This window comes from Sphaerodactylus townsendi, linkage group LG06, assembly GCF_021028975.2.
Source record: "Sphaerodactylus townsendi isolate TG3544 linkage group LG06, MPM_Stown_v2.3, whole genome shotgun sequence".
In the NCBI taxonomy this organism is placed as follows: Eukaryota; Metazoa; Chordata; class Lepidosauria; order Squamata; family Sphaerodactylidae; genus Sphaerodactylus; species Sphaerodactylus townsendi.
In genome coordinates, this window is record NC_059430.1 from 101,710,304 (window position 1) to 101,729,699 (window position 19,396).

Genomic DNA, 19,396 nt, shown 5'->3' on the forward strand with positions numbered 1-19,396 from the left:
TTTAAAGCAGGTCTCCCAACCGCTTCATTCAGGGCTCAGAAAAATTCCCTTCAGCCAGTGACAAATTTACATTCCCAAAGAGAGGAGGAGCTAAATTGGCCCAGCAATATTTAACAAGCTCCTATAGGAAAGGGTCTAACTTACAGGTGGTATTTGTCACAAACTCAGCAACCCTGGCCACATCTGTCAAGGGTGTGTATGTGGGGGGGGGGGGTGTCAATCAAAATCTCCAGACTACAGAGGCACTTCTGACAAACAACTTGTCCAGAAAACGATGTTTAAGTTGATCTGGATCAAAGAGTTTTTATCAGTGGAGACACTTAAGGAATATCATAGCATTGAACAAATGAATGTATGCAGCAGTGGGAAGAAACTGAACGGCTGAAACAGCAGAAACCACCTTTAAAAGCTGAGCAGGACAGGAGTCAAATGATAGAAAAGGGGTAGAGAAAAAAGGCCTTCTTCGGGGGTCATCATTACCCCTCCCCTTCCATTGACCTGTAAATTGGCTTGGTGGCATGATGTGCTGGATTCAGAATAGGGTTGCCAGCTTCAAGTAGGGAAATACCTGAAGATCCAGGTGAACTGTAATAGCGGGAGATCTCAGGCAACCACCTGAAGGCTGGTAATCCTAATTCAGAATGAACTTCCTGCCAACAACGCCCAAATACTCTCCCTTCCCATTTTACTTTCTGAGGAAGGGGTCATTACAAGGACAGAGGGTGCCAGGCAGGGGCGGAGCATCCACAGGGACATATGGAGTCATATGTCCACAGGCGCCTGCCAATCAGTAATGGGGGGGGGCAGAAAATCGCCTCCTACACTTTCCTTTCACCAGCACTGGGCCAAGAGTGCCTGGCAGGCTCCTGACCCTGGCCGGCTGCTGCCACCCCCCTACCCCCAACAGAGGCTGCAAGCAGGCGTGGCCTCCTATAGAGGTGGGGGGACGGGAGCAGTCAGGGCCGGGCCGGGAGCCTTCCGCAGGCAAGTCCTTGTTTTTGTGCCCACACACACACCTCTATTGGAGGTGCTACATCTCTGGTGTCAGGGTACTTTATGCTGCTACACCTCTGGTGTCAGGGTACTAAGGAAAGAACTGGACCTTTTCCATGCACATCAAACGTTGTCCTTGCAATAATATGGAACTTCTGATTCTGCCCTAAGAGAGGCCCATAAGAAGCAAAGATAAATAGAGCCGTGGAAGCAAGCTGACCTGCTGGGAGATGGCAAATCCAATGACCACTTCCTCTTCCAGGACATCCCAGGTCACCACAGCTGAGTTGGCCTTCAGAAGCTTGACTGTGACATTGACTGGAGCAGAGGGGCTGTCTGCGGGGAGACAGAAAGAGGGGGCAGGGAAGAGCTCTTTTATTACTGGAGTGGAGAAGCTCATTACCCGCAAGAGAAGGAAGCCGCAAGCATTTCACCGATGTGCAATTACCGTATGGAATTCACTGCTGCTAGATGTAAAATGGCTTGAGAAAAAAAGGATTAGACAAATTTCATGGAGGATTAAGTCTATCAGTGGCTCTTAGCCCCAACCACGGACACAGTCCTTCCGTTCAGAGGCAGCATACCTCTGAACAGTGGTGGCTGGTGCGTCCAAAGAATGTGCATCCTATAGGGCTGGATCCTATGGACCGATTCCACTAGCCGTGGTACTTCCTTCCAGTGGAGGTTCCTTCCACTTCAGGAAAGTGTTTCCACTGAGTAAAACAGATCTCTGGGATCCAAGCCATCATTCCCATCCCAGCCACCTGACCATTCCCACAGTATTGCTTCTCAGCTGCACGCACGCACACACACCCCAAACCCTTCTGGCCTGTTCCACCCCAGCAATCGTTACTGAAGCCCATCCTTCAACACAGGATGGAACCGCCATGTTCAGAGGAAGTACAACAGAGGAATGTTGATGCACTGCTGACCTGTTTCTGTGTTTTACAAAGGCACTTGGCTGATTATAGTTGAAAACATGGTGGAGGCCCAGGTAGACGCAAGTGGGTGACCAATGACTACAAAGTTCAGAACTTTTCTAAGCCCCTAAACACTAAACCTGGGCCGATTATACACTGCTGCTCCCCCCAGTGGGGGAATGTTTCCTTCAGGGCAGAGATTTCTATATTGACATGTTCTGTGTTACAGCACTGCAGATCCCGAATGCCCCGCAGTTAGTGACAGCAGGAACCCTTGGTGTTTTCCCTCGCTTTGAGGGGTCTACGTTTGGCTTTTATGAAAAGCACAACAATGTAATGGTCAGGCAGTTCACCTATAATTCTAGCAATTTATTCCCTACTAGTTGTGCTTCCAGAGTTACCTGGTTGGCCAGGATGCTGGAACAGACAGCCCAAATAGCATCAAAGAGGGTATTCCCTAAGTTCTCCTCAGTAAATCTGGACCAGAACACCAGTGGCAGAGCATGTGAATCCAAATCCTCAGTTCAAACCTCAACTAAGCCACAGTCTCAATAGCTGCCAGTTTAGTGAAGAGATTATTGTGTCAAGCAGGTTCAAATTCTCAGTCTGCTAGGTGACCTTGAGTCCATCATGCAGTCTCAACCCAACCTACCTCACAGGTTTGTTGTTGCAGGAGTAAATAGAGGAAGAGAGAACAATTGTGTAAACTGATCTGAGTCCTCATTAGGGAGAAAAGCAGGGTATAAATAAACAAATGAATACATGAAATAGCTGGCCATACTCTGAGCTAGCAACCTGGATATCCTGGCTAGTTGAAGCTCATCAAGAGCTGGGGTAGGCAGGGTTGGTCACAGTTAGTACTTGGATGAGAAACTGGGCTTGCAGAGGCAGGCAATGGCAAACCACCGCTGCTCTTGTCTTGTCTTGAAAGCCCCATGAGAGGTTGCCACAAACCAGTTGTTACGTGATGGCACACAATTTATTTATTTATTCTGAGTTAGGTTCCGACTCTGATGGCTCATAGAGGTGGCAGAAAGGATTATTGTGATCACATTTGCAAAATGCTTTGAGTGCCTAAAAGCAGCCCCATAAAGCCATCCCATGGAACAGCCAAGGGCTGGTACTTGGGCACAGTGCCAAATCAATGCACAGAAGAGAAGAGTTTGGATTTATACCCGGCTTTTCTCAACCTTAAGGAGCCTCAAAGAAACTTCCAATCACCTCCCCCTGCCTACAACTGACACCTTGTGAGGTAAGTGAGGTTGAGAGAGTTCTGAGAGAACTGCAACTAGCCCATGGTCACCCAGCAGGTTTCATGTGTAGGAGCAGGGAAACAGATCCAGCTCACCAGATTAGAGTCCGTCAGTCATGTGGAGAAGTGGGGAATCAAACCAGTTTTCCAGATAAGAGTCTGCCACTCTTAACCACTCCACCACAACCCCAGGGTAAGCCGGGGGAAGCTCCAGTTTCAAAAATACCCTGATGGTAGCACAACCCCCTCAGTATCCCACCCTTAGAGGTTAATGGGGACTTCTGTGCAGACTATAAAAAAAAGGCTGCTGGAGTTTGAGTGGCATTTTGGTAAACCCCAAATGGAGCATAGAAATTGAGTGGCCAAGAGAGGAGGCACTGGAAGGAGCTAACAAGAAGAGGTGTGAATCTGGAGCCACAGGTGAGAGTGTGGAGGTGGGACTCTCCCTCTTGTATTAATCATCGTATTCATTATGAGAGCCTGTGTGGTGTAGTGGTTAACAGCAGGTGGATTCTAATCTGGAGAACCAGGTTTGATTCCCCACTCCTCCACCCGAGTGGCAGAGGCTTATCTGGTTAACCAGGTGTGTTTCCACACTTCTACGTTCCTGCTGGGTGACCGTGGGCTAGTCACTTCAGAACTCTCTCAGCCCCACCTACCTCACAAGGTGTCTGTTGTGGGGAGAGGAAGGGAAAGGAGTCACCTTGAGTCTCTTTACAAGAAAGAAAGGTGGGATATAAATCCAAACTCTTCTTAGTAGTAGAAGTAGTAGTATTCCTGCTACTTCTGCTTTTAATTTTCCCTAGCTGCTTTGTAGCATATCACCAGCTGCATTCTACTTGTGCTTCATAGCACCTGTGCTCACCTTGCAGGTATACACCATGAAAACATAAGAACAGCCCTGCTGGATCAGTCCAGTGCTCCATCTAGCCTTGCGTCATGTCTCACACAGCAGGCAACCAGGTCCTCTGGAAGCTCAACAGCAGGGCATAGAGACACCTGTCATTGGGATCCAGAAGTTTACTGCTGTGAACATGGAGTCACAATGGAGTCCACTTTTAACTGCAATCACAGTGCACTGAAGAGACAAGTGCCACAGCAGGGAGATACCTGGCCATATCCCAGCTTGGCCAAGGATGTAGGTAAGGGTTTTTTTCCCCCCTCAGGTTCAAAACCCCCATTACATGTCCGAAGCTCCGCCCCCCCTCCCCCGTTTGTGATTTTTTTGGATATTTTAAAGTGTTTTTTGTTTTTGGCCTGCAGGGGGTGCAGTTTTTTAAGCTAGAAGAACCAAGATTTCAGGGATGTTTTGGGGGACTCTCCTGAAGACACCATCCAGGTTTGGTGAGGTTTGGTTCAGGGGGTCCAAAGTTATGGACTCCCAAAGGGGTGCCCCATTCCCCATTGTTTCCAATGGGAGCTAATAGAAGATGTGAGCTACACATTTGAGGGGCCATGAATTTGGACCCCCTGAACCAAACGTCACCAAACCTGGGAGGTATCATCAGGATAGTCTCTTACTGATATTACCCTGGTTTTGTGTAGTTTGGTCCAGGGGGTCCAAAGTTATGGACTCCCAAGGGAGTGCCCTATCCCCCATTGTTTCCAGGTATAGAAGATGGGGGTTACACATTTGAGGGTCCATAACTTTGGACCCCCTGAACCAAACTTCACCAAACCTGGGTGGTATCATTAGGAGAGTCTCCTAAAGATACCGTGGAATTTTGGTGCTGCTATCGTAACAATTTCACCCCTGACAGCAGGCACCCCACAAGTTTCCCCAGATTCTCCTTTTAAATCCACCCCCCTTCGGCATGGATTTAAAGGGAGAATCTGAGTTCCCCAGTTTAAACATTGAAAGTGATGCTGTTTCGGGGTGGGGAATAAACCACACCAAAACAGCATCACTTTCAATGTTGTTTTAACTGGGGAACCCAGATTCTCCCTTTAAGGTGGATTTAAAAAGAGAATTTGGCCTCTCTAGTTTAAACACCATTGAAAGTGATGCTGTTTGGGGGTGGATTCCTGCATCACAGGAACTGCCCATGGGGGGAGGGGGGATGTGGGTGCAAAACTCAGGTTTTGCACAGGGATTCATTTTTCCTAGCTACGCCTTTGCCCAGAGGGGAGGGCAGAAGGGGCTGCCAGCTGGGAGCCCAGCTGGTGGTGGGGAGGGCAGGGCAGGGGAGTCTGCCATCCCCAGCCTTGGAGAGCTGCTTTTATAAGCACTGAGTCTGGGGCTTGGGGAGGTGTGGCCATGCCCCCAGTAGCTGGTGGGGGCGTGGCCCCACCCCCAACCCCCCTACAAAAAATCTATACCTACATCCCTGGCCAAGAGCATACTTTTTAGGGACTGGCAGCCTAGAAATTGGAAAAATAAATAAGATAAACATTGTTGAATCTAATTAATATCCTTTAAAAAGCTGAAGGCTCCTGCTATTGACTTATTAAACATTAACCTGATTATTAGTAGACTTTGGGTGGAAAACATCGAAAATATTACTTTTGAATATGGATTCTTGTATTTCTTCCCCCCAAAACCAAACAACTCTTAAGAAAGGATAGATTCAGGGGCAGGGAGCAGCAGAAATTCTTTGCTTTTGTTATGATGTGACTGTAACATTATCATTACATAATTGTCCTGCCTATGAATGCTCCTCCGTTTTCTAGCCTGCTCCCATCCTTAAGACCCTGTGCCAACCACCCTGCATTCCTTAACATGGGATTCTGCCCCTTAACCTTAGACTGAACGGCTGCAATGAACCCCACTGCCCATTCCAGCCAGGGCCCATGGAAGAAACTGAAGAAGACGCGGGCAGACCTGCTCCCCCGCTGTGCTGATCCCTCCTGCCTGTGCTGCTTTCATTCCCAGATGTCATTAGAACAAGTCATTAAAAATGCAGTTGAAAACTGAATCGTATTTGGGACCCAACGTACGTGTGTACATTCGGACGTGCTGTCAAGTCTCAGCTGACGTACTGCAACCCAGCAAGGGCTTTTGAAGCAAGTGAGAAGCAGAGGTGGTTCTCTGTTGCCTTCCTCTGCAGAGCCTTCCTTGGCAGTCTCCTGACCCTCAATAGCTTCTGAAAGCTGACAAGACTGGGTTATATACCATGCTGCTTTCCCTCTCTACGTGGGGCCCTATGTGATGTGAAAACTCCCTTGTTAGAAATAAAAGAAACATCCAGCTTTGTCAATATAAGGATCTCAACATGAAGGGAGACCCCTGTGAGTTCCAGTGAGCTTTACATGCAGATCTGAATCGTTACTGGGTTTTGTAGTTCCAGAAGGACTGTGTCTGTTCTTCTCCCCCATCAGCCTTGCGACATCCTGGTCTCTTTTGACAGAAGCCCCAGTCTCACTAGGGACCCTTCTGCACATGCAGAACAATGCACTTTCAATCCACTTTCAATGCACTTTGCAGCTGGATTTTACTGTGTGGAACAGCAAAATCCACTTGCAAACAATTGTGAAAGTGGACTGAAAGTGCACTATTCTGCATGTGCAGAAGGGGCCCTCATTGCTTCTGCGGAAGATCCTTTGGTTTTCCCATGGGAGCTTGTGTTCAAGAGTGTGAGGCACAACAGATTTAAATAAATTCATTTAGACACTTGCAATAAACTGCAGACTTGGTCTCTTCATCATGCCAACTATGGAAGGAGGAATGGGGTCCTTTAATATCGGTGAAGACTTCTGATGAACAGGAAAGCTTAAACCCTCCTTTGTGATTTTGCAGTCAGCCTTAATAAAGGCATTGAGTGGCTGCTGTATTTTGATTGCATCTGATGAAGTGGGCTGGAAATCCACAATAAACCCACTAGGCTTTATCTGTTTTTCTGCAACTGACTAACACGGCTATCTCGCTGAGCTTGGAGCTACTGGTGTTCCTAATGCCATCAAGTTACAGCTGACTTATGGTGATCCCATAGGGTTTCAAACCAAGAAAGGAGCAGAGATGGTTTTTCATTCCCTGCCTTTTCCCATCACAGTGCTAACCAGGACCAACCCTCCATAGAGCTTCCTAGTCACTGGGGAATGTTAATAACATAAACCCCATTTACTGTTAGCCAGTGATTTTGCAATTGCTTCCTCCATGACACTATTCAAGGTCCAATTTTAAGAAAACATAGGCCCCTTCCACACATGCAGAATAATGCACTTTCAATTTTGCACTATGCAAAATAGCAAAATTCACTTGCAAACAATTGTGAAAGTGAATTGAAAGTGCATTATTCTGCATGTGCGGAAGGGGCCGTAGATGTGCTTACAGACCCATCCAGGCTCTAGCCAATTCATTATCTAGCACCCATCCAGGCTCTAGCCAATTCATTATCCTGAGGGTATCCATTTCTTCCCAGCCCTCCAGGATGGGAAGAGGAAATCCCCGAATTCACACCACCGCTCTGCATCATACAGCAGTATAATTGTGCACCTGGGCACCAGCCACAGAATCTCTGTATAGATAGGAAGCCAAGCTGTGGCCTTAATCCACAGCAACCCACTGGGATGCAAGCTTCCGTTTCAAAACACCTGCTCAAGCATGAACAGAAGTCCATTTTCACCCTTGTTTCCCTCCTGCGCTGTCTGGAGCATCTTTTTTAGAAAAGGAGCCACCTGCCAATTAGGCATCTGAAGCCTCCTCCAAACAGCCAGCAAGATGGGCCTCGCCGGTTCGGCAGCTGCTCCTTGCCTTGAGAGTTGCAGAGGAAGGCAATTAAGCACAGCACCAGAGGAGGATCTGTGACTGGATACAGCTTTGGACGTCAGTCTCCAGCACATGAGTCGAAGCCTCAGCTCTGGAGATGGCTTCCCATCACTGTTTGCTGTGTCAAAGGGTGAAATGTGTGGAAAACTGCCCAGCCGTGGGGAGCGTCAGCATTCCAGAGGTTCATTGGCCGCTCTTGAAACCAGCTTGAGTCCCGTGGCATTTGCACCGAAGCCAGACAGGCAGGGTTTTGTAGGTCACGTTGTTCCCTGTTCTGCAGGTTGCACAGTCAACGCTGGAAGAGGCTTCACGACACAGTTGTGCTTGGTAACAGGCCAAACTGTACCTGAGGTTTCAATAATCTGAGATTTTAATAAAATGAGACTTTTTTTTAACATTTCAGTGGTGTGCTTAGTATGTACAAACTTTCTATGTCCGTTCTCTTTTGCTTTCTCACATAGTGTCCTGTTCACTCAAGCGCTCGCTAACAGTAACACACTACAGAAGTTGATTTTTTTTTGTGATCTGTCTGCCAATCTAGGCATCCATAGGCTTAAATTTGATAGCATATTTGTCTTTGCGTGACTGTGGGGAATTCCCTCACAGGTTCTCCAAAGCTGGCTTTGCTTTTGTAGGTTGATATTTAGATAATACTTATGAAATTTTTCTCTTATTCATCTCATGAATCCAGAGGCGTATCTAGGGAAAATGTAGCCCGGTGCAAAATTCGAGTTTTCCGCCCCCCCCCCTCCCCCACCACGACCAAACAATTTTTTTTTGCACCAGGTCATCTCAAAGTCACCATCACATTATAGAACATGCCCCAACTCACAAATCTGAACACAGCAATGTTCCACTGGTCCGCTGAAAATGTGTGATTTTCCGCCCCCCACGTGACTAAATGGCCACAGCCCTGGGACATTTGACCCCATATGTCCCAGTGGGTGGTACGCCCTGCATGAATCCTTACAAGACACCTGAAAGGCAGGACAGAATAATATCACATCCTGACTGCCACTCTTGGCTCAGTTTCCACATGGAGGGATTCCCCTTGTAGCCCTCCTTGCCGTTGCAAATGCAGAGGCATTCACAGCAGCAATAGAGCATCCACACCACAGTTTTTCTTGCCCATTTCTTGGCTCAGGCCCCTCCCTCCAAAAACCACCACTTCTCACTCCATGTACTTGCATATCTCCCCCTTGTGGGGTTTTTTTTTAAGGAAAGCTGGAAACTGATGGCAATGTACAGTTATAATAACAATTGTAGCAATTTAGGCATTCCTATTTGTTTTTCTAAATCTTGAAAAATCAACTCAACCAAGGAACATTATGCAAGACTAATAACAGCAACTTGCGTAAGGTCATCCAACACATTCCTGAGCCAAGTAAGATTTGAGACCTGGGCCGAATTCCCACTGAAAATTTAATCTAGATACAACCAAAAAGTTTCAAAAGAATCGGCACCTTTTCATCCAGGTTCCAACATCCTCACTGCAGCATGTTTCTAGTGAAGATGTCTAGGCCTGCCCCTTGGGGGGGAGGGTGGGGTGCCTGCTGTCAGGGGTGCAATTGTTAAGCTAGCAGCACCCACATTTCAAAGTATCTTTAGGAGACCCTTCTGATGATACCACCCAGGTTTGGTGAAGTTTGGTTCATGGGGGCCAAAGTTATGGACCCTCAAATGTGTAGCCCCCATCTCCTATTAGCTCCCATTGGAGTGTTTTTTCAAAAAGGTGCATATACAAGCAGGTCCAGGAAAATCCCACAAAAAAGGGGGGGAGCGCCAGAAACGGGACTGATCTGTGTTCCACGGTTCAGCTGTGAGGAAATCTTGAGGGAACCAGGATATTTCGGGTGACCTTACAGTATTAAGGTCCTGTAAGGATTAATCGCCAGTGGGAAATCGCCCAGGGATTTCCTGGCATTTGCTTTTTGATGTCAAGTTGCAGCTGACTTCTGGTGACCCCAGACAGTTTTTCATTCAGAGGTGGTTTGCCATTGCCTGCTTCTGCATAGCAACCCTGGACTTCCTTGGTAGTCTCCCATCCAAGAGTTAGCCAGCTAACTGCTTGGCTTCCAAAATCTGACAAGATCAGGCTAGAATGAGTTATAACTTTAAAGTTGGACCACATCCTAAATTATAATAACCATAGTTTCCAAGATCTGACAAGATCAGGCTAGAATGAATTATAGCTTTAAAAGTTGGACCACATCATAAATTATAACAATAATCAGCCTCTGTGTAGCAACCTTGACTTCCCTAGTAGTCTCCCACTCAAGAGCTAGCTACCTAGAAGAAGAGTTTTGATTTATACTCCACCTTTCTCTCCTGTAAGGAGACTCAAGGGGGCTTACAAGCTCCTTTCCCTTCCTCTCCCCACAACAGACACCTTGTAGGGCAGGTGGGGCTGAGAGAGTTCTGAATGAACCATGACTAGCCCAAGGTCACCCAGCAGGAATGTAGGAGTGTGGAAACACATCTGGTTCACCAGTTAAGCCTCTGCCACTCAGGTGGAGTGGGGAATCAAACCTGGTTCTCCAGATTAGAATCCATCTGCTCTTAACCACTACACCATACTGGCTCTTACCCTGCTAAATTCCTTAACTCTGAGGAGATCAAGCTAGCCTAGGCCATCCAAGTAGGAAACAAAGGCAACAGGCCAGGTAGTAGTAAATAGGGTAAAATTGCTTTATCCAAGGCGTATTAAAGAAACTGGTGACCAATTCCCCTTTGGGAGATTGCAAGGCTGCTCCTGAGTTGCCAAAAACAAGATCCGTTACTTTCAAGAAGTACCAAAATGTCAAGATGTCGCTGGGGCTACGACTTGCTCTTCCCTGCCCAATGACCTTTTCTGCCAAGTGGAGAGGCCGGACTCAGAGTCCCCTTGGCTAACTCCAGAAAATCACTCTTGTCTCAGGAGCTGGAACTCAAAAACTCCTCTCCCATGCACCCCCACACCTTTCTTTAATTCTTTCTCTCTTTCCTGGGCCTGTGGGGTCCTTTTCTCTCACTCTGAAGCGGAGGTGTGGATATGAAAAGCTTTTGCGAACACTCAGAAACCACTCAGAGACTTTTCTTTGCTTCGGCACAGCAGGGCTCTCTCTGCTGCTCATAATTGCTTACCAACTTCGTGGAGGCTGAAATGCTTCCCCAAAGTGCTCCACTCACAAAGGCACAAAGGAGCGAGTGGGTGGTGTTTTGGACCCTCCTCTGCTATCAGGGCTTGAGTCATGCAAGGATGGCGGCAGCGCCCCTCCATGGGGCTCTGTGCCCAACCCCTCTTGTCCTTCTGCCATTTCAGAGAACAATGCCCTCCCTTCAGGTCAGCTTTTAGCTCTTGAAAGGGCAGTGTAAATTGCTCCAAAAGAAATCAAGCAGTTAGTGGGACTGGAGGAATTTGAACTGAAGGCTTCCCTTAAGACTTTGGGTGGGTGTAGCTGGAACACCAGAACAAAAACCTCTGAAAGCAGCTGGGGATCCAGTTCCATGCCCCACAAAGGAGATAATTCCTAAGAAAGGCTGGTGCAAAATAGCAAGTTATGGGCTGGCCATTTCCTGGATGTCAGAACTTTTGGAAAATCCTTTGCAGCCAGGGCACTCCACATGGTGCCCATGGGTACCTTGGCACTCTCCAGCACCTTTCCTAGTGACCACCAAATGTTTCTAGAGAGTGGGAGGGGCCATGTGAGGTTTTGTCCAGAAAGACTCCTGATTGACCAAGGGAGACTTGATTGGCTGTGAAGTCTTTTAAAAATGTTGCTTTGGCAGCAGCTGCTATCGCAGCACAAGAATCTTCACTATGTGACTGAAGGTTAGCTGTGGTAGCCATCTCCAGATCAGCAATAGCCATTTTGTGGCAGCTGATTAGGGACTGCGCCCATCACACTTTCCAAAAGTGCCTGCAAGCCCAAAAAGTTTGGGGACCCCTGCTTTACAGGATCATTTGCCTTGTGAGAAGACAGCATCTGTAACTGGGAGCAGTATTTTGTACTATGAGTTTGCTGGCAAGGAGGAGTCAGGAACTCAGACCAAAGGCCAGGTTGCTTGCTTTGGGAATGTGCCATGAGCACCACTCCAGACGCTCACAGTCCAGGACAAATGCCAGGCTCATACAAGGTCTTACAGTCAAAGCTTTCCACAGCTACTCCCACCTCTTCAGATGGCCTCATCTTCACTTCCTCCCATTCTGCCATTCTTCATGCTCTGCTCCACCCATTCTCTCAAGAGGCTCCTGGGGGGTGGGGGTGAAGCCCCAGGTTTTTTGTCTTTTGGTACCTCAGGCAAACTAGGATTTGGGGACAGTGTGACAGACAGAATAGCGAGATGTTTAGCAGGATCATTGCACTTCCTGAGCATTCAAAATGAGCAAGGTTAAAAATAAAAACAGGTCAGCTCTTCAAAAAAGCCCTCTAAATTCCATCACAGCAGCTATGAAAGAGCAGAATCAACAGATATGGAGATTCTGGACTTCCAACCTTTCCTTCAAGCCAGAAAAGGAGGCTCCTCTTCTCCCCCCCCTGCTTTTTTTTGGCAGCCCACAAAATCTGGTGCCCCAGGTGATTGCCTAGGTTGGCCTAGTGTTCAGGCCAGTCCGAGCCTACAGTCCACTCAGCTCATACCTGGACTTCAGAGACCATGAGGTGGGCAAGTCTACTCTCATTCTCACTGTTGCCACAGCCTGGGGTCAAACGGAGGAGGTCCACAGGTGCCATGAGGCTCGGCTTGCACCAGGGTTGTTTTAATGGGTTTTGAGAATCCAGGGGTTCAAGAACTCCAGAGGTCAACTAGAACTGGAGATTCCAGCCTCCAGATGGGATCTGGGAACCCTCTGGAATTACAGCTCATCTCCAGACTGTGAAGCTCAGTTTCCCTTTAAAGAATGGATGCTTTGGAGGGTGTATGCTTTCCCCTTCCCACGCTGCCAAAAAGCTGCAGGGTTGCTGTGCCGACCCCACCTGCCTTGACGTCTGGATTGGACTGTTAAGCAGATCTACAAAGTACCATTTTGTACTATGGGACTTATTCTGGGGAAGAAAAAGAGTTTGGATTTATATTCCCCCTTTCTCTCCTGTAGGAGACTCAAAGGGGCTTACAATCTCCTTGTCCTTCCCCCCTCACAACAAACACCCTGTGAGGTAGGTGGGGCTGAGAGAGCTCCGGAAAGCTGTGACTAGCCCAAGGTCACCCAGCTGGCATGTATGGGAGTGCACAGGCTAATCTGAATTCCCCAGATAAGCCTCCACAGCTCAGGTGGCAGAGCGGGGAATCAAACCAGGTTCCTCCAGATTAGAATGCACCTGCTCTTAACCACTACACCACTGATGCTCTTTTGTAGCTTTGATAGGTAGAATGGAAGATCTGAAAATGGCTTCATTATCCCCCCCATATCAGGTGGATATAAGTATTTATCACAGAAAAGGCACTCTGCACATGTATTGAAATCCTCCCAGAGAAATGGACTTAAGGCTTCCTAGAAATCATACCCCCTTGTCTTTGAACTTTTGTCGTAAAATAGTTTTTTTCTGTTGTGTTGTAAATCCTACAGTTGAAATCTGCCTGAGCATTGTGGCGAATAGTGACCTGATGGTCAGTAACCTAGCAAGGGCTTTCAAAGCAAGTGAGAAACAGATGGCTTGTCATTGCTTTCCTCTGCAGAGCCTACCTTGGTGGTCTCCTGTGAGATCAGGGTGTACCATGCTGCAGAGGCATATCTAGGAAAAATGTAGCCTGGTGCAAAATCTGAGTTTTCGGCTTCCCACCCCACCCCACCCCACCCCACCCCATTCCCTTATGCCCTGCCCCCCTCTCCCCCCCGCCAGGCTTGTCTTTTTTGCCTACAGCACCTTAAAGACCAGTAAAATTTCAAGAGTCAATGCTCCCTTTCCCAGATACCAGCTTTTGACTCTCAAAAGCTTATATCCTGGAAATCTTGTTGGTCTTTAGGTGCTACTGGACAAAGATCTTGCTCTTCTATGGCAAGCCAACATGGCTGCCTTCCTGAAACTTCTTTCACTTATACTGCTCTGTAAAGAACCAAAGAGAAGTTTTGATAAGCCAGATGCCTCAACGACAAACATATCTCAAGCAGGTAAGCTTAGAAATATTCCTCTCAGAAATATCTTGTGCAATCTCACAAGCGCATTTGGGTGGAACAGCACAGGTGACTTGGCATGTACACAGAGCCATAGAAAGAAATGGGAACGCAAGCCTTGGGCACTTAAAAAGCAAGGGAGGGCTATTCAGTGACAGACATGGCGATGGAAACAGAGGCAAGGGCAGCGAATGGTTTGAAAGCAGGAATTAGAGACCATGCTATACAAGACCTATCATGAGCTTTCTGGTTTTGGATTGCAGACAAAGAGCAAAACGATGCCATTCGCTTCCTCAACTCAGTTTGTAATAGAGTGAGTAACAGGGTAAGTCTCCCTGCACGTTTTCTCAGCAGAGTGAAAATGTGGATTCTCCACACAGGGCTTTGATATCCTTCCTCGTGATAGAGATGCTACTCCAGCCACATTCATTAGCTTTGTATCATTGCCTGTTTTGTTCTGTTTGAAGGATTCAGACCATCAGTACTTCAGAATAGCTGGCTTCTAACAAAGCGTTTGGTAAAAGCAGTTAATTGTGCTTGGACAGCGGGTTCAGTGACTGGCCTGTCTCCTCACTGGCCCAGGAATTAATAAAGAAATCACCCACAGAGCAAGGAGGGAAAGGGATGAAAGGAAGTCGGTTACACAGCCATTGGGAAACACACACACGCATGCACGCACGCACTCACACACACACATCTCTTCCTCTTGTATATAAAATATTTTCTTTTAAAAAAAAATCATCTAACCTCCTTCCCAGAGGAGCCTTTGTTAATTGGCAGCCAGTGTGGTGTCGTGCTTAGAGGATTGGACTGGGGTCTAGGAGACATGTTTGAATCCCCTCTGCCATAGAAGCTGTCCAGGTGACAAATAATAAGCCAGTCACTCTCAGCCTAACCTACCTGATAGGATTGTTGTCAGAAAAGAGAGAAGAATGAAAAAAAAGCTGATCTGGGTTCCCACTGGGTACTAAAGCAGCATGTAAATGAAGTAAATAAATTATTAGACCCCTCTGTCTTATTAGTTGGCAGATTTCGAAGAGTTCCCAAATCGGAAAGATTTTGTCCTTGTAGGAGCAGCAGTGGCATAGTGGTTAAGAGCAGGTGCATTCTAATCTGGAGGAACCGGGTTTGATTCCCTGCTCTGCCGCTTGAGCTGTGGAGGCTTATCTGGGGAATTCAGAGTAGCCTGTGCACTCCCACACACCCTAGCTGGGTGACCTTGGGCTAGTCACAGTTCTTCTGAGCTCTCTCAGCCCCACCTACCTCACAGGGTGTTTGTTGGGGGGGGGAGGAGATTGTAAGCCCCTTTGAGTTTCCTACAGGAGAGAAAGAGGGGATATAAATCCAAATGTCCTCCTGCTCCTCCTCCTCCTGCTCCTGCTCCTCCTGCTCCTGCTCCTGCTCCTCCTCCTCTTCTTCTTCTTCTTCTTCTTCTTCTTCTTCTTCTTCTTCTTCTTCTTCTTCTTCTTCTTCTTCTTCTTCTACTGGGCAAGTAGAAATGTTAGTACAGACATTGTTCTGCTGCTCAAAAAAGGAGGACATAAGGGCAAAATATTGGACACAACTCCTCAAGCAATGTGATAGTTTATTGATCCTGCGTTTTCCAGATGCCTAGGGACCAGCAATTCCCTATCAAAGTTTTCGTCAGCATGGCCAATTGGCCATGCTGGTAGGGGCTGATGGGAATTGTTCCTGAACATCTGAGAGCCGCAGGTTCCCTCTACCCTGGGGCCTAGCACAGGGGTAGGAACCTCTCTGGCTCCAGAGATGTTCAGGAACTTCTGATTCCCATAAACTCTGTCAGCATGGCCAATTAGCCATACTAGTAGGGGCTGATGGGAGTGTAGTTCCTGAACATCTGGAGAGCCATGGGTTCTACCCTGGGGCCCTAGCAGAGAATTTCAAAGGAACCTCGGCTCTCAGATTTCAGAACTACAATTCCCATCAGCCTCTGTCAGCATGGCCAATTGGCCATGCTGGTAGGGGCTGATGGGAATTGTAGTTCCTGAACATCTGGAGAGCCGCAGGTTCCCTACCCCTGGGGCCCTAGCAGATGAACAGAAATTAAAATTTATCCTGGACAATTCAGATGCGGATGAATCTGAGTCAGTTGCAAAAATTTTAGCTGAGATAGTTGATGATTTTAAATAAGTTTATTTGGTTGTTTGTTTTACTGCATTTTGTGCTGTAATTTCATGATTAACGTACATGCCAATAAAGGCTATGTATGTATGTAAATAATCCATTGCTGCAAATTGCAGCCATAATGGCTGGCAGTTGACCTCTCGCGAACTAAGGCCGTTTCCGCACGGGCATTTAATGGCGGCCTGGAGACGGCAAAAACGCAGTCTCCAGGCCGCCATTCGCACAGGCGGCGCAGCTGCATCGCAGCCGCGCCACCCGACCGCCGCAAAGCCGGTGTTTCCCCAGAGCGCTCAGAAGCGCTCTTGTTGGGGAAACGCCGCCTCGAAGCCGCTGCCGAAAGTAGAGCGGCGGCAGGCACCCGGCACTGACGAGACGCTTCCCCACCGGCATCTTTACCTTGTCCCGGGCCTCCGGGCGTATGCGCCGAGGAGCCTGGGGACCACGCCTCTACCCTGCACCGCTGGAGCTGGTAGCGCCAAGAGGCCAGGGGAAGCGTGTCCCCGTGGCTTTCAGCGTCTGACCGGAGTTCCGAGGACATGTTGGTTGCCGGGTGGCAGGCGCCCGGCTCCAGCTCCGGCTGCCGGCTCGTTTGTACCAGGGCATCCGTCGATGCGGGCCGGTCCCAGCGTGTTAGATTGCGTCGAGGGCCGAAATGGTACCCGACCTGGCGGCTTCGCATTACGTCGCGGAAAGCGGCCTAAAGACTGTTCATGCAAGATGGCAAAGGATTTCTGGTTTGGTTTTGCACAGAAATTCTTGCAAAGCTCATCTTTGGTGTCATTCTAAAGAGAGCTACTCCTTTCCCATTTCTTTGGCATCAATGGACTTAGAAGGGTCTTAACTCTGTTTAAGACAGCACTGTTGTCTTTCTCAGGCATAAATTAAATATATATACGAAAGACTATACATTTCCTTTGCATAGGTGAGAGGAAATTACTGAAAAAATAGCAAACAATGGCCATCTTCTGATGAATATTTAGCTTTTGGCTGTGAAGGGATTTGAACGAACAACGTCCCTCAGCCACTATTTATTTATTTTTGAAGAGAATTTTTATGTCGCCTCTCCAGGAAATCTGCCCAAAGCATCTTACAAAATAAAACATGGGGAAAAATATAAAATAATAAAAATTATTATTTAAAACCCACCGTAGAACAACCAAATGGAACATAATAACATAGATAAATAGGCAGCTTAAAATGCATAGCAGTTGCCAGACCAAAATGTACTGCACATGTGGTGGTAAAGGATCAGCTCTTTAATTCAAAACCTGTGTGAATAGAAATGTTTTTGGCTTGGCACCTAAAAGAGAGCAATGTAGGTGCCAGGTGAGCCTCAAGGGGAAGGGCATTCCAAAGGCAAGGTGCCACTGCTGAAAAAGAAGAGTTTTAGATTTATACCCCACCTTTCTCTCCTGTAAGGAGACTCAAGGTGGCTTACCAGCTCCTTTCCCTTCCTCTCCCCACAACAGACCCCTTGTGAGGTAGGTGGGGCTGAGAGGGTTCAGAGAGAACTGTGACTGGCCCAAGGTCACCCAGGAGGAATGTAGGAAATGTTCACCAGATAAGCCTCTGCCACTCAGGTGTAGGAGTGGGCAATCAAACCCAGTTCTCCAGATTAGAATCCACCTGCTCTTAACCACTACAGCACTCTGCCTCTGGTTGTCAGTCTAGGGTTGCTGGCTCCAACTTGGGAAATTCCTGGAGATTTGGGGGTGGAACCTGAGGAGGGCGGGGGTTGGAGAGTTTATCTACCAAAGTAGCCATTCTCTCCAGGGGCACAGATCTGTTCAGTCTGGAGATGAATTGGAATTCCAGGAGACCTCCAGGCCCCAACCAGGACTGGATCTATATTTTTGAAGGGGGGCAAAAGTACAAATGGATGCCCCTCATATATTATAAAAATACTTTTAAAATATATGAGATGCGGCCACCCCTACCTCCTCTGTTGAAAGGGGCAGGCAGCCCCCCTGGCCACCCACCTAGATCTGGCCCTGGTCCCACCTGGAGGTTGACAGCTCTTGTTGCCACTCACCTCACCGTTGAAGGAGAGGGAACAGGAAGTAGGGCTGTGAAGCAGCTCTGAAGTAGCGAGTGGGACATTGTGGGAGGAGGCCATCCTTCACGACAGCAGGTCAACGGTCTGAAGCAGACCTGCAGGGGATAATTGCTCCCTCTAAGCTCTCTAACCCACTGGTCCACTAGAACTGAAGCACGGGAAATTTGGCCGTGGAACTGGCAGTCTCTCTTCATGCCATCTGGAATCCTTGCGGCAAAATGCAACATTTCTGTGTAGAGAATCCCAGCCTTTAAACCTCATAGATGGCCCTGTACAAAAGCACCAGTTTTGTGCTGCAAAGATACATCAGCCAAAGCTGAGTTCATGGTTTCTTCTTTATTTGCCCCAAGGTCCCACTGAGCACTCTCGAACTCTGCAGCTTTAGACTCATTCTTTTCTTTTCTTTCCTTTTTTTTACGCATTCTGCACAGTTCACTTCCCTCTTCCATTAACCTCTGAATAATGGGCAGCCATTCTGCAGTGGCATGAGGGACCAAGCCAAGAACGACCACACGGGCCTGAGGCCTGGTGTTATTACAGAGCTAAATCATATTCACAGGCTTTTAAAATGACTTAAAGATTACCTTGGCAATTGCCGTGAACAGACAGCAGTACAAATTATTGGCAAACATGGCAACGAAAACGGGGGAGAGGAAACTTTGCTAATGCAATTGCCCCAAAGTGCCAGATTCACTTTCTTTCTCCTTGCGGCTGACTGTCCCTCCCAATAATCCTTGTTTTTTCTTTTGGCTTTAGTTCTTTTGGCTGGACCAACAACATGGCTCTAATTAACTCTGTGACATTTGTCAAAAGATGTACACCCAAGTCTCTCTCTCTCTCTCTCTCTCTCTCTCTCTCTCTCTGTGTGTGTGTGTGTGTGTGTGTGTGTGTGTGTGTGTGTGTGTGTGTGTGTGTGTGTGTGTGTGTGTGTGTGTGTGTGTGTGTGTGTGTCCAGCTTAGGACTGCTGTATGTCATTCCTAGACTGTTGCCATCACAGGAAGAAGAAGAGTTTGGATTTATACCCCACTTTCTCAACCATAAGGAGTCTCAAAGCAGCTTTCAAACTCCTTCCTTTCCCCTCCCCATAACAGACATCTTGTGACGTAGGTGAGTTCAGAGAGAACTTTGTCTAGTCCAAGGTCACCCAGCCGGCTTCATGTCAAAGAGCGGGAAAAGAAACCCAGTTCTCCAGATTAGAGTCCACTTCCTCTTAACCACTACACCATGCTGGCT

General features: G+C 47.7%; 1 protein-coding gene across 3 annotated transcripts in view; it reads right to left on the minus strand.

Moving 5' to 3' along the window:
• The window catches only part of FNDC5 (fibronectin type III domain containing 5), a 60,856-nt gene that overhangs the window by 22,242 nt on the left and 19,218 nt on the right, over positions 1–19,396 (minus strand). For all 3 annotated transcript variants that reach the window (XM_048500597.1, XM_048500596.1, XM_048500594.1), the window contains one exon: positions 1,214–1,329. Coding sequence is in view for 2 of the 3 variants with exons in the window: in XM_048500596.1 (XP_048356553.1) it covers positions 1,214–1,329 (116 nt within the window). In the remaining variant the exon portion in view is untranslated. The remainder of the gene's footprint in view (positions 1–1,213; positions 1,330–19,396) is intronic.